The sequence below is a fragment of the Cupressus sempervirens genome, chromosome 4, assembly GCF_028749045.1.
Source record: "Cupressus sempervirens isolate cs-2001-9-10 chromosome 4, ASM2874904v1, whole genome shotgun sequence".
Classification (NCBI taxonomy): Eukaryota; Viridiplantae; Streptophyta; class Pinopsida; order Cupressales; family Cupressaceae; genus Cupressus; species Cupressus sempervirens.
Window position 1 is genome coordinate 442,754,060 of NC_143121.1, and position 20,252 is coordinate 442,774,311.

The following is a 20,252-nucleotide window of genomic DNA, read 5'->3' on the forward strand; positions in this document are numbered from 1 at the left end:
TCCTAGCTATCAGGATCAAATATAGTTTTCCAAGGTGATAAAAGTGCATATGTAGATGTATCACTTGAATGCCAGGCATGAAGCACATTCCTCAATTTATAACAATTGGTTGGATATAAAGGCTCCATACACTAGCCCAACAATGGAAGCCAAGGATGTAACCATGCATGTATTGTCACGCTCTCCCTACGAGGATTCCAAGCATCTACTAATGCTGCTAATTTGGGCATCACTATATGATCCAAAATGTTATGATGTACTGAAGCTGGTAGTAACTTCTCCCATGTCTCCAGAAAAATGTAGCATAGGTTTAGGGTTCATTGGCTCCTAGTAATTTTTAGTAGCTATTCTCATTGTTGGAAGAATAACTTTAGTGAAGACTTGAGTGTAAGGAGTTGGAGAAGCAAGTTCTACTTCTTTGTAAATGCCATAATTACGCGGCTCATTCCCCTGCATAAGCCTCTAACACAATGATATTACCTCTAAACCATGCAAAAGATGTATGTATGTATGTGTATGTATATATGTATATAGAGAGATCCCGTGGATTGTGGAGATCAGTAGAGTTCTAGGATTTTGTTACCATGCCCTTGTGATCGCTACATTTTGTTGTTGTTCCCTTGTGATCTCTACATCTCATTGTTGTGCCCTTATGATCTTTGTATATGTATGCATGTATGTATATACATATATTTATGTATATATGCATACATACACACATGTGTGTATGTATGTATGTATGTATGTATATAAACAAAGAGATCTTGACACAATATAAAAATAAATAAAACTCACTCAACACATAGCATGGCCACCGATGCGATGGCAATGCCTATTGGTAAGTATATTCCTCTTTTTCTCTCTCATTTTTTTATGTGTTTATTTCACTTGAACTATTATTTCTTAGGGGCCATTTTATAATATTGGATTCATTTTATGTAGGAGGTGATGAGGACATTCCTGGATGTAACTGTGTTAGATGTATGAGAATCACTAAAGAATTGTGATGAATTGCTTGTGAGCAATGAAGATGAACTTCCCCCGTGAGTAGCAAAAGGTGATGAGGACATTCCAGGTACTTTAAAGATTGATCCTTTCTTAGGTTTTATACGTTAATGGGGAATTTAGATGTTGGGGGGGGGGGGGGGGGGGGGGAAATGAGCTTCCACCTTCACATGGTTGGCCCTAATTAGTAGAGAATATTATTCTCGAAACCAAGTGAAGCTCAACATTAACCTATGATTGCATGACAACTAATTGTATGAATCTATTGGTTTCAGGCAATGCAAAAGGACACCATAGTTCAATGGCCACACATCTTCTTTTTCCAATGAAGAAACATGCTGCATCCAAGAACATCTCCTTCTCTTGCTTCCGTAGAGCATCATAGCTAGCTTTGAGCCTCTTTGTGATGTCCTTGAGGGGAATTTGGAAATGCTTATTCAACATTTGTCGCTAATTCTTTTTAAAAATAATAATTTAGTAAGCCATCATAATTGCGATAGCTTGTTCCAATGGATAGCAATCACACTTACAACATTGTTGTTACATACCCATCATAATTGCAATGGACTTTTCCAATGGATAACCATTGCTCCCACAACATGGTTGTTGCATACTTGTCACACTTGCGACAGACAGCTTCGACGACTAGCTGTTAGTCCAATGACAGACTGAAAGCTTAGACCATCTCAATTGTGATGGTCTATTATCGCATTTGGGACGATAAGAAGATGAACTCTTGCCCTTGCTTGTTCCAAGTTACGACAACTCTATCTGTCACAATTGTGACGAATGCCCTTGCCATTGCAATTTGTGATGGAAATAGTTTGATGCCCGTCTGACAAGAGCTAATTTATGCTACTATCGCTTGGGCAATGGGTGACTGTCGCAATTCATGCCCAAATGTAGTAGTGAAAGGTGACTTGTACTATACTCCCCCCCTCTTCCCCACTACATTTTCCATAATACAATGAACCAAAATGCTTATGCCTCAAGAAAATACTGGTTAGGGAAGCAAGCCATTATTGCCACCTATCTTTGCATGCATACTAAGTGACAAAGCACCGACGATGCACATGAAGAGTTTTTTGAATGCCAGTTGCAAACCATAGATTTTCATCAAATTTTGTTGATTGATAAAAGAAAATCCTACTAGTAAAAATAGTTTGAACCATTAAGAAAATAGAAATAACATAATAAAAAATCAAAATTTAAAGGACATTATTAAGAAGAGAGACATCGAGAAACTATAGTCTCCTGCCTTAATGGTAGAGACTAACAAGAAAAAGTCGTTAACAAATGAATATTATTGATAAAAAGGGAAAAAACTTTAGTCTATTGCTCATATGGTGAATACAAACAAAAATGTTAAATTTTCATTTTATTAAACTTTATTTTCTAGGGTTTATATGATTTTTTTGAGTATATCAAGATATTTAACACTATTATCAACTATACTTAAATTTATTGTAAAAAAATATTGCTATAACTGCATAGTACAAAATTGATCTAAATGAAGTGAAAACAAAATTTAAGAAAATGATAATAATATGTTATTATACATATTACTATGCACAAGATGCAACCCTTATAAAAGAAAAAATATTGATTTAGTAAAGAAATTTGTATATGATCACCATGAAGTGGGAAACATTTTAAAGTTATGCTTTGCTCTATTTTTTTATCTAACGTCTTTGGAACCCACTTTAAGCATATACCCATTGAATTCTAGGTTATGCCTTATAATCTTAAAAATATTTGAAGTATTATAAAACTTGTACTATTCTCTCTTAAATCATGATTTGATATCCATATATATTTTGTGATTTTAATTTTGAGGAATACCTTTATCTATTTTTCCTTGTAAACTTGTAGTGAATGGTATAAATTCTTCAATTTTCTAATTTGACTATCTTTCTTAATATAAAAAATTGAATTTTAATTTATTTGAATTTCTAATCGAAAATATTTCTGAGGTAAGAAAAAAAATTCTCATTGAAATAACACACAGTACCAAAATGACTAATTGATTGCAAACTTAATGCTGATTACAAACTCAATAACAAACACTACAATAAAATTCTCACTCAACAAGGTTGAGATCAAATAATGGAGGAATGTCCTTTAGCAAATGAAGCTATGCTTCATTTTGACATCCACAACAAGTAACAAAGATCCCGACTCAAATCGACCATTTGTTATCATAATTTTCTCAATCTTCTTACAAAACATCTACTTATCGTCAAACAAATCAATATTTGCTACTTTATAGGCGCCATCATGTGCACCATGATAATGATTTGAAATAGAAAATGAAGCTCCATGGGGTTTGACAACAAATGACACAGAAAACTCTATTGAAAGATTAGAGCCAAGGTCTTTGTTTCTTGGCCAAATCTATGATCTCTGCTATGAATTGATCTCATGTCCTCTTCCTCACTTCCCTATAATAAATTTTTAATCTATCGTGCACATATATCTTATTTTGAGAGGATTAAGGTTCAATATTATGATGGTCAATATTAGATACATATCTTATTTTAAGAGGATTAAGGTTCAATATTATGATGATGAATATTAGATACACACATAAGCATCCAAAAAAAATAGAGATAGAGATAGATTTGAAAATGAGTTGGAAGGAAAGAAAGATAAGAGAATGAGTTGGACCAAAGTAGATGAGAATAGTAATTTGGAAAATAATTAGTAGAAAAGAAATCAATTCAAAAGAATCACAAATTTTCACCTAAATTTTTTATTTCTCAACTTAAATATATAACATATTTAGTACTAATATTAATTTTTTAATATATTTTCTATTTAATACTTTAATTATTTTTAAATATAATTTGTTTTAAAAATATATATATTAATTAAAAAATAGATAAATCAATTTAAAATATTTCAAAAAAGGTAGAATTTAATTGTTGAATATTTCTTAAGAATAAGATGATTATTTTAGATATGAACATTAAAAATAATGGAAAGAGTAAAAGAATACAATTAAAATTAAAATTACTATTGCAATTTAATGTTTCTCTCAAAATTTAAGATAATAAAGTACATTAAATAGTCTATAAAAAAATATGTGCAAAAGAAGAAACCAATTTTTGACACCTAAGTTAATCATCAATTGCACCCTAAAATGCAATAACTTTGATGATCTCATTGAACTAATTGGAGATCTGGAAATCTGTATTTTCCATTCATATTTTTCATTTTTAAGGAGGTTGCCTCTTCCAAATAGTTGCAGAAGCAACCCTTCTGAACTGGGAGTCAAGATCAATAGTTTGGGATGGATTAAATGCACTAAACAGATACATCTTGCTTTTCAGGAAGTTTCTATTACTGTATCGGGTATGACAGTACTAATCTCAGAACTAGTGAAAATAAATAGGAAGGACGCGTTGCTAATAAACAATTGACAATGAAAGACATTAGTAACTACTGCGTGAAATCTCTGTCCAAGCAAGGCCTGCTAAAACAAGCACTAGAAGCCTTACAGCTATGCAACCAACAAGGCATTTCAACAGATAAATTTACTTACGCCTCTCTCCTGCAATGCTGCATCGGCATCAAAGCCCTTGGCCAGGGTAAATTAGTCCATGCCCACATCATTCAAACAGGATTTAACCTCACCGTTTATCTGGAAACGAAACTTGTTATCTTGTATACTAAATACGGGTGTTTGGAATATGCTCACCAACTGTTTGACAAGATGCCAGAGCGCAATGTTATCACTTGGACTGCTATGATCGCAGCTTATGCAAGGCAGAGACAGTCCGAGGAGGTATTTGCTCTGTTTGATCAATTGCAAGGAGCAGGAATTCAGCCTGATCAGCATACTTTTGCGAGCGTACTTATGGCATGTGCCAATAAAGCGGCATTAGAGCGTGGGAGGGACATTCATAGGGAGATAGTTGAAAGGGGTTTCAAATCTGATGTATTTGTGGGGAGTGCCCTGGTGGATATGTATTTAAAATGTGGTAGCTTAGAGGAAGCACGTATTATTTTTGATAGTATGCCCGTCTTGGATGCAGTCACATGGGGTATTATGATTGGAGGTTATATGCAGAATGGATGTTTTGAAGAAGCCCTGGGACTTTATGAAGAAATGCAAATGGTAGACACCAAGGCCAACACATTTATCTTCACCAGAGTTCTACATTGTTGTGCCACCTTGAGGATGTTGGAACTGGGCAAGAAAATCCATGAAGAAGTCACTTCAGGTGGATATGAATCAGATGTCTCTGTGGGGAATTCGCTCGTTGACATGTATTGCAAATGTGGTAGCATTGAGGATGCACGCAATGTATTTGATAGAATGACCGAGAGGAATATTATCACCTACACTTCAATGATTTCAGGCCTTACACAGAGCGGGCGGATGTGCGAAGCGGTCAAGCTCTTTGAGGAAACACCAGATTCTAATGTCATGTCATGGACTGCCATGATTTCAGGGTATTTACAGAATGGGTTTGTGGATGAAGCTTTGAAACTCTTTCAGAAAATGCCTGAAAGAGATGTTATTTCTTGGAGTGCAATGATTGTTGGACATGCACAGAATGGGCGTTTTCATGAATCCGTCGAGTTGTTTCAGCAAATGCACACGTCTGGCGTGAAGGCAAATGCTGAAACTTTTGCTGGCGTTCTTCCAGCTTGTACCAATTTGAAAGTTCTCCCTATGGGAATGGAGTTTCATAATCTAATAGTTAAGCTTGGTTTACAGTCTGATTTGTTTGTAGGAAATGCTCTTCTAGACATGTATGTTAAACTAGGAACAATAGAAGAGGCTTGCAGAGTGTTTATTGAAATGTCATGGCAGGATGTTGTCTCTTGGAATGTAATGATTGCAGGCTATGCACAGAGTGGGCAATTTGAAAAGGCTTTGGAAAGTTTTCAACATATGCAATTAAATATTACAGAGCCAAATTCTAACACTTTTGCTAGTATCCTTCCAGCTTGTGGAAATCTGGCATCTCTCCGCTGGGGTGAGGAGGTCCACGAGCATATAATTAGGATTGGTTTTCACTCAGATGTGTATGTTGGCAGTGCTCTTGTAGACATGTATTCCAAATGTGGGAGAATAGACAAGGCACGCAAGATGTTTGACAAAATGCCTATTCGTGACATAGTTGTGTGGAATGTGATGCTTGCAGGGTATGCCATGCATGGTTATGGCAATGACGCCCTCCAACTTTTTGATACTATGGAGTGCCATGGCGAGAGACCAGATGATATCACCTTTCTTGGTATTCTCACTGCGTGCTGCCATGGAGGCTTTGTGGATGATGGAAGGAAATATTTTGATCGCATGACTCGGGATTACCAAATAAAGCCTGCATTGAAGCACTATGGCTGCATGGTTGATCTCCTTGGACGTGCTGGGCAACTGGATGAGGCTCGAGATTTGATCAGCAGAATGCCAATGAAACCTGACGTTGCTGTTTGGGGATCTCTGCTTGGTGCTTGTGGAATCCATATAAATGTAGAGGTTGGAGAATATGCAGCAAAACATCTAATAGAGCTAGATCCTACAAATGGTTCACATTATATTGCGTTATCTAATATGTATGCAGCAGCTGGTAGGTGGGATGATGTGAAAAGGATAAGGAAAATGATGAAGGATAGGAAGGTACTAAGAGTACCCGGGTCTAGTTGGATAGAGATTAATAATCAGTTACAGGCTTTCTTCACAGGGTATAAATGATAAACAACAGATTGAAAATCTTAATGCAAAGTTGGATACATTGATGTGAATGATGGGGTCAGTTTATGTCCCTGCTGCTCATGCGTGGAATCCAGATGTCTAATAAACAAGTGCAAGCGTTTGAGCCTCAGGTGTCACCAGTTCAAAATCAAATCAAATTAATTTAGGTTTATGTAAAAGTCTCCACCTCACACGTATAAAACTTGAAGAGTTGCTTGTGCATGTGGTGATTGCTATTCAACCACTAGGTTTATCTCCCAAATTGCTGGACAAGAAATAATTGTGAAAGATGCTCTCTGTTTCAAAAAACTCAAACATGGAGAGTCATCCTGTTGCGATTCTCTGTAGAGTAACCCAAAAAACATTAACATAATATGGCATAGCAAGATGCATCTATTGCCAGATGTAGGGTGTCTGTGAGGGATCAGGTTATTTCCTTGGCCTTTTTTGCCAGAAATATGTCAGCTGGGCTGCTTATTGGCGGTCTGAAACTGAGCAGCTCTTTTGTCACTGCACACATCCTGCCGCGTTGAGATTACCGAGGGTGCTTGTTGGCAAACGGAATCAGATTCATGGTGAGTTTTTTTCCCTCTACCCACCGCCACAATGAGAAACACCCATACATATAGAATTATTGGGGGAAGAGCGGCAAAAGGAGGCTTTTGCACAAATTCATTCTTCTATCATGCGTACGAAGGTTTTGCACATTACCTTGGCAACTACATGGACGCTTCTGAAGATTACCAGGTATTTCTTCTTGTCTGGAAATCTATTTATGCTCTCTGCACTTTTCCCCTTTGCATTTTTTCTGGTTGAAACCCTGGCGTTTGTATCCACTATGTATTGTTCCTTGGTTTACAATGTTTAACTATTAGTTAAGCTCTGTTTGCACTTAATGGCCCTGCAACTCCTAGCAGCCATTAGTTTAAAATTGCAACTTCAGAAACTTGCCCAGGTTCAGTTTCCAAGATGCTCTGTTTCAATTCCCAAGAAGCTCTGTTTCATCCGGTGTTAACAGTAGATAATTGTTTGGCAAGCTCACTACATTAAGCCAATATAGACTTGGTAAAGAGACAACACCAATACTTATAAAAAGACTAGGCTATTTCAAATGAGATGTTTGAACTGCAATGCCTCAAGAATTCAGACACACCTAAAAATTGTGTGCTCAAGGTTTCGAGTACAATGTCCATTTAGCCTCTTCAAGAATAATCTTCTCTTTGGGTACTCGTCCTCCATGCATGTACTCATATTTTTTCCATTACATTTATTTTCTGTATTTGCACCATTGTGTGTTTTATTAATGAAACGTGTTCATATTATTAAGTTGAAGATTCATGACAATAAATTGTTTGAATCAGAGTTATTTTTATTTGGAAGGTGTTTAGATTCTCCTAACATAGTTTTGTAAATTGGGAATAGGCAGGAAGTAAGTTGATTGCTTAAACACTTACCACACTTTGATCAATACATCCATGTTTGAGTTGCTGAAGAATTCACCAGCAGGAGGTTGTAGAAAGAAATTCGAGAGACTGAAGAATGCCTCCCAATTGTTTGACGAATTGCTGCATAGAGCTGACATGATAGGGTGATTGGTGGATATCCACAGCAAGGTCATTAGAATGAAGCTTTGGGATTTTTCGCTAAATGCAAGAAACAAATATAAAGGCAGCCAAAATCGTATTCAGAAGCTCTCTTAGGCCATGCATAGTCTTTGTAAATAAGATATAATCAGAGAAATTCCAAAATATAGAGTTTCAAGAGGTTTTGGAATGTGTCATTATCATGTTTTCCAAATGTGGGAACTTAAGTATGCAGCCTCTAGTTTTGATGAAATATTTAGTCATAGTATGGTTCAGGGAACACAATTATAATGGCAAATTCTTGGAGTGATCTGGGAGAGGAAGCTTTAGTAGTCTTCCATCAAATGTAACAAGGAGGTATCACCTTGATCTGACTCAAATTGGATGCTATTGTAAAAAATTTCTTCTTATTAAGTATATCATGTGTGGGAGCATTGAGGTTGCAAGTCAAGTGCTTGAGGAAATGCCTGAAAGAAGTGTTATCTCATGAACCTTAATTATTATTGGATTTGGTAAATGTGGTCTTGGGAGGGAAGCCATTCAAATCTCTGAGAAAATGCAGGAGAGTGACATGAAAATGGACCGAGCTTCTTTCTAGCTGATTTAACTCCTTGCAACTATGCAGATTTTGTAGATGATGTCTAGCAATACCTATAGACAATATGTAGGGAGCATTATATATCTCCATGAGCTGAGCACCATGGATGCATGATTGACTTCTTGGTCATGCTGGGCTTTTGAGGAGGCATACAATTTTAAAATAAAAATATCATTTTAACCTAATGCAATACTGTGGAGAAGAACACTTTTTGTCTGTATAATTAATGATAAAACTGAGCTGGGGGAACTAAGTGATATTGTCAAGCATGTATGCAGCAGTGGGCAAGTGGGAGGAAGTACTAAAGGTCACACAGTTAAAGAAATTTAGGGGTGTTGTAAAGGAACAAGAATGTTGCTGGATTACAGTCAATAAGAAATTACATCAATGCTGAAGTAAAATGCGAACAAGTTATCATTGTTGTTGGTTAAAAATAAAGAACTACAAAGGCAACTTTTTAAGTTCTAAATATTACTTGTACATGCATTGGGCTAATTGAATAGGGCAACAATTCAACAAATTGAATGTTTTCCCTTGGTTTACAATATTTAACTATTAGTTAAGTTCTTTTTGCACCTACTAGCCCTACCACTCCTAGCAGCCAGTAGTCTATAATGGCTGTTGAAGATGGTAGCTATGATAAAGATCTTTATCTTTGGAAATATGGACGTTATTACTGTTATTGTCATCTTCAGCTGAAAAGGTCACTTATATTTAATTTGTAATATTAAATGTAAATAACATGTGTCATTCACATGCATTGAGGCATGAATATCCGAAGAGCTATAATTAATTATAGGAGTTATGAGAATTCCAAGAGACCTTCAGTTATAACGTGAAGGGTCTCTCCTATTGTTATATATTTGCATCGACCAAAGGATATTGTACACTTGAACATTTTATTATCAATGAAGATATATTTTTTGTTGTGTGGCTGGGTTTTTCCCTTCATTCTCGAAGGGTTTTCCAGGATATTTTTGGTGTTTATTGGTTCAGTTTTGGCTCTTTATTGTTGTTTATCACCATTGATTTCTGGGCTAAAAACTTAACATGGTATCAGAGCCAGGTTAGGTTGATTACAACAATGAAGGAAGTTTTTTTTTTATGTACTCGTTGACATTTGGTTTTGAGTTAATTTTAGATAGCTGCAAGTAGAATTCAGTTACTTGCATCTCTTCTTTATTTCTAGTTATATTAGCGTAATGTGATCACCTTTTGTTTCTTTTATTTTGGATGCCTCTTTCAAGACGGCTATTTCATGTCTTGGCACTGTATTTTATTTTTCTTAGGTCAGTTACGGTAAAGATAGCTTCCATCATATCTTCTCTAGCGTGGATAATTAATCTTCAACGGTTTAGTGATTGTTAAATTATTATCATTGTGCTCCCTATCATGTTGATGTCGCAGTAATCTAAAGGTATAATTGTCATCTATGTGTTCAGTTACTTGAATATTTCAAAGAATTGTGGCAAGATGTGCCGAGTTTCTATTGATGTTGTCTTTCGATGTTTTTATTATAATGGCTTCTATGGTTCATACCGAAGTTGTTTATACCATATACAGTTTTAATCGATTTAGGGAATGAATTGAAATGAATTGAAGACGTGCAGTGATGCTTCTACTTATGTCTACTGTGAGCATTCTTGTGTGTAACCGTTGAGTATTTTTTTATTGTTCTCATGATATTTTAAGCATGTCATTTATTTTATGTGCCATTATTATTATTATTTATTTTGAGACACGTCAGTTTATGTCCATTCTAGGCATTGTTGGTTTCTTTCTAAGATTTTGCCGCTTCAATTCCTTATTGGCATTATATATATATTAGTTTTTCTTAATTAATTTTTTTTTGTCACATCGGTTATGGTATGCGACAAGAACTGAGTCACTAGTAAAGGCCATCTCCGCATGCTAAAAATGTAATTTGCATAAAAGTGTTTTGGTCTGCAGAATAGTTTTTCTTTTTAAGCTGTGCATTTAAGGTAATACTGATTAAAGATATTTAATACATTTTTCCTCAAAATTTGCGATAACGCCGTGTCTGGAGCATTGCGCTCGTTTCTACTGCTTGCATGTTTGTCTTTGGCGAGATGTGCTTCCAGTTTTTCAGTTTTAATTGTGCTTTCATTCAGTATCTTTGTGTGTATCAAAGTTCTATTGCTTGGACATATTGTGCTTGACATCGGATGTGTATATGATGCCACATAACCAAAATCGTCATCCTTCTCTATCGTGAGCAGTGGACGCTTCTAGTCAAAGAGCCTTAAGATAACTTTTTGTTATCCACTATAAAATATTCAACGACATGGTTGGTTTTTCATCTATTTATTTTTAATGGAGATTTTCGAGTTCTTGTAATGTCACATCTTGCCGATGACCGTTGGTGAGCTTGTTTGGCTATGATCTTCTTCGTTTCTTTTGTCATTTTCTTCTTTCATTTTCGTCTTGCATTCTTCCTTCACGGTGGCATTGAGTGGCTCTAGTAGTAATGTTTCTTTTCTCTCACTGTCAAGCTCATATTTTCTTCCTTCTCTTGGTAACTGCAGTCAATTGGTATTCATTGTATTCTAGTGTCTTATTACCTTTGATATTTATAAACATCATTATCCTTTATTTTTGGATGAGCGTATAATATGGTGTAAGAATTTGGAATGTTAAAGGCTTGAATGATCCTATTTTTGTTCATGCTCTATAATGTTGAACTGAAGAATGAAGAGTCAAAAATAAAAAATTATGATTTCTGTATGACTATGAGGTAACCAGATTGTTATGGTCACATCCAGTTTAGCAAGTGCTTTGATCATCATATGAAAGGAAGTCTATGTGAAAGAGATAAGTATTTTGTGATCATTTTACTAGGAACAGTGCATAACTTTTATCTCTATTAGAGTGGATATTATAAGTCATTAATATTTATGATGAATTGACTAATCTTTCGTGGTTATAGGGTGCATTTTGATTGATGAGAGATTAATGAACATGAGAATGTTGGTTGCAATCATGGGGAGATATTTTTGCATTAAGAGAGAGCTTTTGACTAAGAGGGAGATGTTTTAGCTTCAGAGGAAGGCTTTATAATTAAGAGGGAGTACTTACGGAATCCCTTTCATTCGCATATATGCTTGTGATGCTTGTGGTATTTGTAAATACTTGAGATTTCAATAGAACTAAATCTTGTTTTTTGTGTGAATAAATGAGATTGTAAGATTAGCTATGATAACTCTTTCACTATGCGATAGTGAAAATCGTGTTTAGAGAGTCCATGATGTCATCACGTTGACAGATTCTGTGATGGGGGTTGGATGTCATGTTGAGAGATTCCATGACAATTCACGTTGAGAGAGTCCGTGATCAAAGGCTTAGCTTCGAGTCTTACAAATATTTTCATGTTGAGTGATTCCATGAATATGAGTATTTGTTACAAGTTTCATGTTGAGTGATTCCATGAATATGAGTATTTGTTATAGGTTTTCATGTTGAGTGATTCCATGAATATGAGTAATTGTCACAGGTTTTTCATGAATCTTATAGGATATATGGGATGAGATTTTATCATTGACATTTTGGTTGCAGTCTTGTATGATTGTTCAGCTAAAGATCTCTCTTTGGCTAAGTGGGAGTGTTGAAGATGGTATCTGTGATAGAGATCTTTATCTCTGGAAATATGAATGTTATTACCGTTATTGTCATCTTTAGCCAAAAAGGTCACTTATGTTTAATTTGTAATATTAAATTTAAATAACATGTGTCATTCACATGCATTGAGGCATGAATATCCAAAGAGCTATAATTAATTATAGGAGTTATGAGAATCTCAATAGACCTTTAGTTATAATGTGAAGGGTCTCTCCTATTGTTATATATCTAAGTTGTCGGTTCGGATGTGGGTTCGACATTCGGGTTTGAAATTCAATCAAAAAATTTTTGGGCTGGGTTCGGGTTCGTTTTGGGTTCGTCCGTACAAGAATTTTTAAAAAATAAAATAAAAAATATATATGTAAAAATATGCTACAGCATACCAATTCATACACCACTATGCTAATCTAAAGCAATTTAGCAAATTCAACCACCACATATATTAATGATTTGTTCGATTGGCATGACAAAATGTTAAAATATACCACCATAATACCATATGAATGTTTCAGTTCAAAACTTTAGTCTTTAAAACAACAATATCAACATTACTAATGACTAGATTAGTAATCAGTAATCAGTCATAGACTCATATGTGATCAAATGACAAATATCAATGTATCATCAAAAATCATCAAAGAATTCATCATCATTAGGCAATTGCTGATTAGAAGCACAATTAGTGCCACTAGTGTCAGCAGTCTCAACTATAGTCTCAGCTGTAGCCTCAAGATCGGCTCCATTAGTACTATGTATCTTAGGATCGCCATCTTCAATTGCAAGTGCATCAAAGTGGACTTCAACTCCGTGGCCTCTGGTTCGACATCCCATTGTTTTGCCTCCCCCTTTTTGTACATATTCTCTTTGTGAGTTGTGAGCCTCAAGTTTGAATGCACAAACACCAAGTTATCTGCTTTCTTGGAGTTTAGTCGGTTGCGTTTTATTGAGTGGATGAAGGAGTATGTGCTCCAATTCCTCTCAGATGATGATGAACTAGCAACCTATCAAGATTTGCAAATTTACCAACAATAAACTAGAAATTAGAGTTTTGAATATTTAGTATTTACGAACAAGAAACTAGTAATTAGAATGTTAAGATTAAAAAACTAACCTGTGATAAAATTTTGATGGCAATGGGCTGCAAGTGTTGGTATTTTTGACCATGGTAGTACCACCATTTATGAGCATTAGCATTGTTCTTGTCTTCAAGAGCCTCAATACCACAATCATCGGTGCTCGCAAAACTCATAAATTCAGACCTCACTGCAGGTCGTAGGTGCTTAGGAAAGAGTCTTCGAAGGGCTGCCTTGTACCCTTGCTCAACTTTAGGATCTCTGTATGGAACTCTAGTGGTACTCCCCTTGAGGACCGATTGGCTATAGAACTTGGGGCTCAATTCAAAGGCAAGTAGATGCAAAGGGGTAGTCATTTTGTTCCATCTCTCTATCATGATTAACTGTAGCTCCTTGAAGAACTTTTCATCAAGATCTTGCTCTTTCTCATTTACGATATTTCTAATGTCCTCAATCATGGAGTCAATGCCATCATATACCTCACCCAAGCAAGGCCTATCCATGTCAATGTATCGGATCATGCTCAATATAGGCTCGGTGATCTTCAGAAGGTACTCAACACAATCCCACCAAGATTCATTTAGTATCAATCCCCTTATGGCAGTTGCTTTATCACTATTAGATTGCCTCCATACGGTCCAATTAGCACTAGTTACCATTCTAGTCAATGCGTCTTTAACCTTGATAAGGTGCCTCAAAACAATGGTGTTGGAGGCAAAGCGGGTCTCAACAACCTATTTTAAAATCAAAACAGTAATAGATTAAAAATTTGAAAACATAGAAAGTTTACTAAAGTGGCTAGATTTCTAAAACATGTTTAAATTTTAAACAATTCAACTTACCTTCAAGAGCTCCAATTTCAAGAATTGTTTGAATATGGCTTGCGTCATATGGTGGTTTGTGACAAACATTTGGATCTCTTGTGCCGCTTCATGCATTTTTTTTATCCACTCAACCTTAGTGCCAATTTTTTTCAGCATTAGGTTGAGTGAGTGCACTGCACAAGGTGTCCAAAAAATGAGTTCATACCACTCCTCAACCAATAAGTCGGCAGCCCTACAATTCTTCGCATTGTCGGTTATTACTTGAACAACATTCTGAGGGCCAACTTGCTCGATAGCTTGGATGAGAATGTTTGCAATGAAAGGACCATCCTTTACCTCTCCTTCACAATCCACTGCTTTTAGAAACATTGCACCTCTTGTAGACACTGTAAGAACATTCACCAAAGGACCGTTCCTTGCATCTTTCCATCCATCTAATACTATTGTTACACCTGTTTCAACTCATGCATCCTTGATGGGCAACATGGCATTCTCTACACGGGCCACCTCATCATCCAATAAAGGGGTGCGTACCTTCTCATACTCAGGGCCCTTGAATCCATTTGGAGCCACATTAATTGCCCTCGCCATGTATTGCCAATACGGTGAGCGAACAACATTAAATGACAATCCATTTGCATAAACACATCTGGCTATGGCTTGATCAGCAATGTCTCTAGCTTCATTTTGGAATGATGATTCCAAGGGTCCAACCACTGTTTTACTTACAATCTGTTGTTGAGGAGGGCGCAAGAATGGATGGCCCTCTGCAGGTGGCTCACTAGGAGTGGTAGTTGAAGACATAGATGATGTTTTTCCTTTCTTTAGAGGCCTACCACTTTCCAATGGATGTGAAGCATTTGCCCTCCCATCAGCTTCCTCTGCTTGCTTCTGCTCTTGAATATATTTGTTTACGATGTGATTTGGAAGAAAGGTTTTAGGTAGTAGTCTGTTTGCTCTTGGCTTCCCGGTGCAAATGTAATGTCCCCATTTTAGCAGTTGACCAAGTGTGTGTGCGTTAGCCTTGTTCTACATGGTCCCGAGGGCTAACGAAGGGTTTAATGGGATCTTGGAGTGTTTTGGCCTAGTCATTTCCAGTTTGGGCCAAAACGAAGTTGATTTACTCAGTTTCAGGCATACTTACTATTTTTAGTAAGTTGGCAGGACACAGTGTAGGTCAATTTTGGTGATTGGATTCGATACTCCTCGGTGAGAGCTTTCCGATGAGCTATCACTTGCATTATTCGGAGTTCGATTGCTAATACATTTTAATGCCTGAAGTTTTATTAAAGTAACGTCTAATTTAATTGTAAAATATTAAAGTGTTACTTTAATATTTATTTTATGGTGATGTGTACCCAAGGGAGACATAAGGGGTATTTTAATATATGTTTTATATTACACATCTTTTATCCCACATTGCCCATATGAGTTGAGCGGACCCGTGGGAATAGAATAAAAGGAAGCATCTGTGGCTTCATTAGGCAGGTTGAATATGAGAAGAAATTGGTGTGCGAGTTGCAGCTTTGTTCTTGGCATTTGAGGACGTCTATCCTCTCTTGTAACATTCTAGACGTCATTCCCTTGGGGTTTGGCCTTTGGAATTCTTTCTTATTGGCTTCATTATCAGGCAGTTTAGTTGCATTTCCGGCTACAGGTAGATTTGATATTTTGCTCATATCTTCTTCACTACTTGTCCGACGCTTATGCCGCTTGGAGGGAATGGTATTATGAAGGTAGTGGACTGATTGGAGGACAAAGTATTGTAGCAGCAAGTTCGTAAGCATGGGCTGGAGTATTATGACAATATTGCTGAAGTAATTAGTGAGTTGATAAATCTGCCATGTATTTGGTTTTATGAATTCTGAAAATAACATTTTATTAGCAGCAGTTCATTTCCACTTTGCATATTGTTGTAGTTTCTTTCTTGTTTATGTTGTATGACACCAATTTCATGCACGAAACACAACAAACAAATAAACGTTTGATTTTCAGAGTTATAAGGGGTTTTAAGAAGTTGAATGCAAACTGTTTGACATAATTCCTTTCAGCAATTTGGTTTAGTTAGTTGGGACATCCAAGGGGTCCCATTACAGTGGTATCAGAGCTATAAGTCCTGCCATCCTGTGGAGGTCTTATAGGGAATTTGGAACAGCCGGATAGAGGGAAAAAGTAAGTAAAAAAAAACACAGGCTAAGCATTTATGTTTGAGCATGCGACAGGGGTCTTATAATTTCCGCGATACCAGAGCAAGACAAAATAGGATTTCAGACTTGCAAAGCAAACAGTCTAGTACATCCGTGCAGGGGGACATTGAATTCAACCATACAGACACAGAGGAGATATTCTGTGATCAGGACAATAATATGGGTGATCGAGATGACAGGAAAACAGGATTAGGCGGTGGCAGAAATGTTGGTCCAGATCAAGGGGAGGTACTGTTCCGACAGTTACGGGATACATTAGAGCAGGGGCAGCGTATGCAGCAGGAGCAGAATAGGCGAATGGACATGATGTTGCAGCTCATGGCTAGACAGATGGGTGTCAATATTAATCCAGGTGATGCCAACAACAGAAACAATAACAACGAGGGAAACAATAACAACAGGGGAAACAATAACCATGAAGGCCAAGGCAACAACAATGGTCTTGAGAATAACATTAATGGTAATAATGGACACGGCAACAATGGGAATGAGGCTGATAACTTTAGACACGTTGCACGCCCAGCACGGACTGTGAGCTCGAGACCTCTTCTACCCACTTTTCCACCCAGAGATCCAGTTCATCCAGTAAACGAACCGCAGATTACCGAGTTACAGGATCAGTTCAGGAGGGACTGGGAGGCTAGTGGACCAGAGTTTCAGGCGGATATTTCTCTTAGAGATTATATGGACTTGGGGATGAGACACATGCCTAAAGCAGGAGGGAGGAATCAAAACTTTGAGCTGAGGAAGAAAGTTGGAAAACTTTCTTTACCTTATTATGATGCTTCAGGGAAGATGACTGCACGAGCTTGGGTGCAGAAGGTAGATACATACTTGCAGCTTAATCCTATGCCTAAGGAGGAGGCTATCAAGTATGCGGCTATGCACTTGGATGGCGTTGCACATGAATGGTGGCATCATGGCATGGTGACTTTGGGGCATAATCAGATTACATCCTATGAGGAATTCACCGAAACATTGATTGGGAGATTTGACACTAAGGATCCCGAGTTACATTTCAAGGAGCTAGCACAGTTAAAACAGTCAGGTTCTGTGGATGCTTACATTGCCGAGTTTCAGCGCTTGTCTGTACTTGTTACTGATATCTCTCCTAGGAGATTGGTGGTGTTATTTTGTGATGGTCTTGCTAATCCATTACGAGGTTGGGTGAAGGGACATGATCCACTCACGTTAGCTGAAGCAACTAAAAAGGCACGAGATTTAGCCCCTTCGGTATACAAAGGAAAAAACCATTCAACAGATTCTTCCTACCGCAAGGACAAAGACAAAAAATCATTTCAGAAAGAGTATAGCAAACCCAAAGAAGGATCAAAAGGACTAGACAATGAAACCTTGAATGAACTTCGAAAGAAGAAGCTGTGCTTCCATTGTAGAGAGCCTTGGGACTTATCTCATAAATGTTCTCTCAAGGCTAAGGCAAATCAAATGGAGTATTTTTCAGCAGAAGAGTCAGAGTCAGAAGGGGAGGATCAGCACTCCGATTCAGATGAGGGTAACACTATAGAGGAGAGCAACATTCCTAAGGATGATAGATCGTTGTCACGCTTGACAGGGGCCCAAAAGGCAATCACATTTAAGGTCAGGGGTACTATCCAGGGGCAGAAAGTGATATCTCTTATTGACACTGGGGCTACACATAACTTCATAGATGCACAGTTGGTAGCCAGGAGAGGGTTACAGACAGAGGAGCATGATGGGTTTAGAGTCATGGTGGCTAACGGTGATAAGTTATTATGCACTCAGAAGATATCTAATCTTCGCATCAGGTTTGGAGATGGCTACGAGTTGGAGGATGAGTTCTATGTTGTGGACATGGGAGATTATGATGTCATCCTCGGCATGACATGGATGGCTTCACTAGTTGAGTTCACACTCAATCTAGCGAAATTGGAGATGAGATTCCAGCATGAGGGGAGAACTGTGGTACTTAGAGGGCTTTCAGATGGAGGTTGCAGAATAGTGTCCTTGAGGAGAATGCAGAGACTTTTTCGTCATGATGACATAGAGTGGGCGGCAGAGTGCCACATTATGCCAACTTCACCAGAGCCACAAGAAAAGAGTCATCCACTAGATGTCCAGAAGATACTCGATAGACACGCTAAAGTATTTAGCGATATTCCTCATGGGGTTCCTCCTGACAGAGGGATGGAACATGTTATTGAGCTCGAGGAGGGAGCCAAACCAGTTATGATTACTCCCTATCGTCATCCTAAGAAACACAAGGATGAGATAGAGAAGGCGATTAAGGATTTGTTGGAGATGGGGCATATCAGGCCCAGTAAGAGCCCTTTTGCTTCAGCAGTAGTATTGGTAAAGAAGAAGGATGGGACGATGCGCATGTGCATCGATTACAGGGCACTAAATAAGAAAACAATTAAAAACAGGTATCCCATTCCTAGGATTGATGAGCTGATTGATGAGTTGCATGGGGCATGCTTCCTCACCAAAATTGATTTGCGATCCGGATACCATCAGATCAGGATGAGAGCAAAGGACATTGAGAAAACAGCCTTCCGATGTCACTATGGCCACTTTGAGTTCATGGTTATGCCATTTGGTCTAACCAATGCACCTGCTACATTTCAAAGTTGTATGAACCAGGTATTCAGGAAGCAGCTGAGGAGATTTGTCTTGATCTTCTTTGATGACATCTTGGTCTTCAGTAAGACCTGGGAGGAGCACTTACATCATCTAGAGGAGGTGTTATCTATTCTGGAGAGAGAGTCATTGTATGCCAAGGAATCTAAATGTGAGTTTGGCATGACTGAGCTCCTTTACCTGGGGCATATCATTAGTGCAGATGGCGTTCGGGTTGATCCCGAAAAGATTAGAGCTATTGTAGAATGGCCTACTCCCACAAACCTTACACAGCTTAAGGGATTCTTTGGTTTATGTGGTTTTTATAGGAGGTTTGTTAAGGGATTCTCACAGATTGCTACACCCTTGACAGATCTTACCAGGAAAGGAGCCTTCGTGTGGACAGGGGCAGCACAGAGGTGTTTTGAGCATTTCAAGCAGGTAATGTCTTCATGTCCAGTTCTAGCTCTACCGGATTTCACGAAGCCTTTTGAGCTTCATTGTGATGCATCTGGTGATGGGATTGGAGCAGTATTGATGCAGGAGAAGCATCCCATTGCATTCGAGAGTAGGAAGCTCCGAGGAGTTCAGAAAAGTTATTCTGTCTATGACCGGGAGATGTTGGCCATAATGCATGCATTGGCCAAATTTCGATCATATTTGGTAGGTGGACGTTTTGTGATCAAGACTGATCACAACAGTATTAAATACTTCATGAGCCAGCGTGATCTTAATGACCGGCAACAAAAATGGGTGACTAAATTGCAGGCTTATGACTTTGACATAGAGTTTGTCAAAGGTAAGAAAAATGTGGTGGCTGATGCCTTATCTCAGAGACCTCACTTATGTGCTCTGGCAGAGATTTCAGGAGATTGGAGAGATCGGATTATAGCAAAGTATGTCGGAGATGCTTGGGCTTCTGGATTGATTTCAGGTACCATACAGGATGATCGCTATGAGGTGATAGATGGATTGATCAGAGTTCAGGACAGGGTTTATTTGATTCCATCATCACATTTGA

At 37.6% G+C, this 20,252-nt stretch overlaps 1 protein-coding gene across 4 annotated transcripts in view; it reads left to right on the forward strand.

Annotated features, from left to right (window-relative positions):
* Positions 1 to 4,192: 4,192 nt before the first annotated feature.
* The window catches only part of LOC149561905 (pentatricopeptide repeat-containing protein At3g16610-like), a 35,226-nt gene continuing 19,166 nt past the window's right edge, over positions 4,193 to 20,252 (forward strand). For 2 of the 4 annotated variants that reach the window (XM_089825424.1, XM_089825422.1), the window contains exon 1: positions 4,193 to 7,459. In XM_089825424.1, coding sequence (XP_089681550.1) covers positions 4,430 to 6,712 — 2,283 coding nt within the window. In that variant the 5' untranslated portion in view covers positions 4,193 to 4,429 and the 3' untranslated portion in view covers positions 6,713 to 7,459. Of the gene's footprint in view, positions 7,460 to 8,134; positions 9,079 to 20,252 lie in introns of those variants that run through there. The other 2 variants (XM_089825420.1, XM_089825423.1) reach the window with 2 other exon arrangements.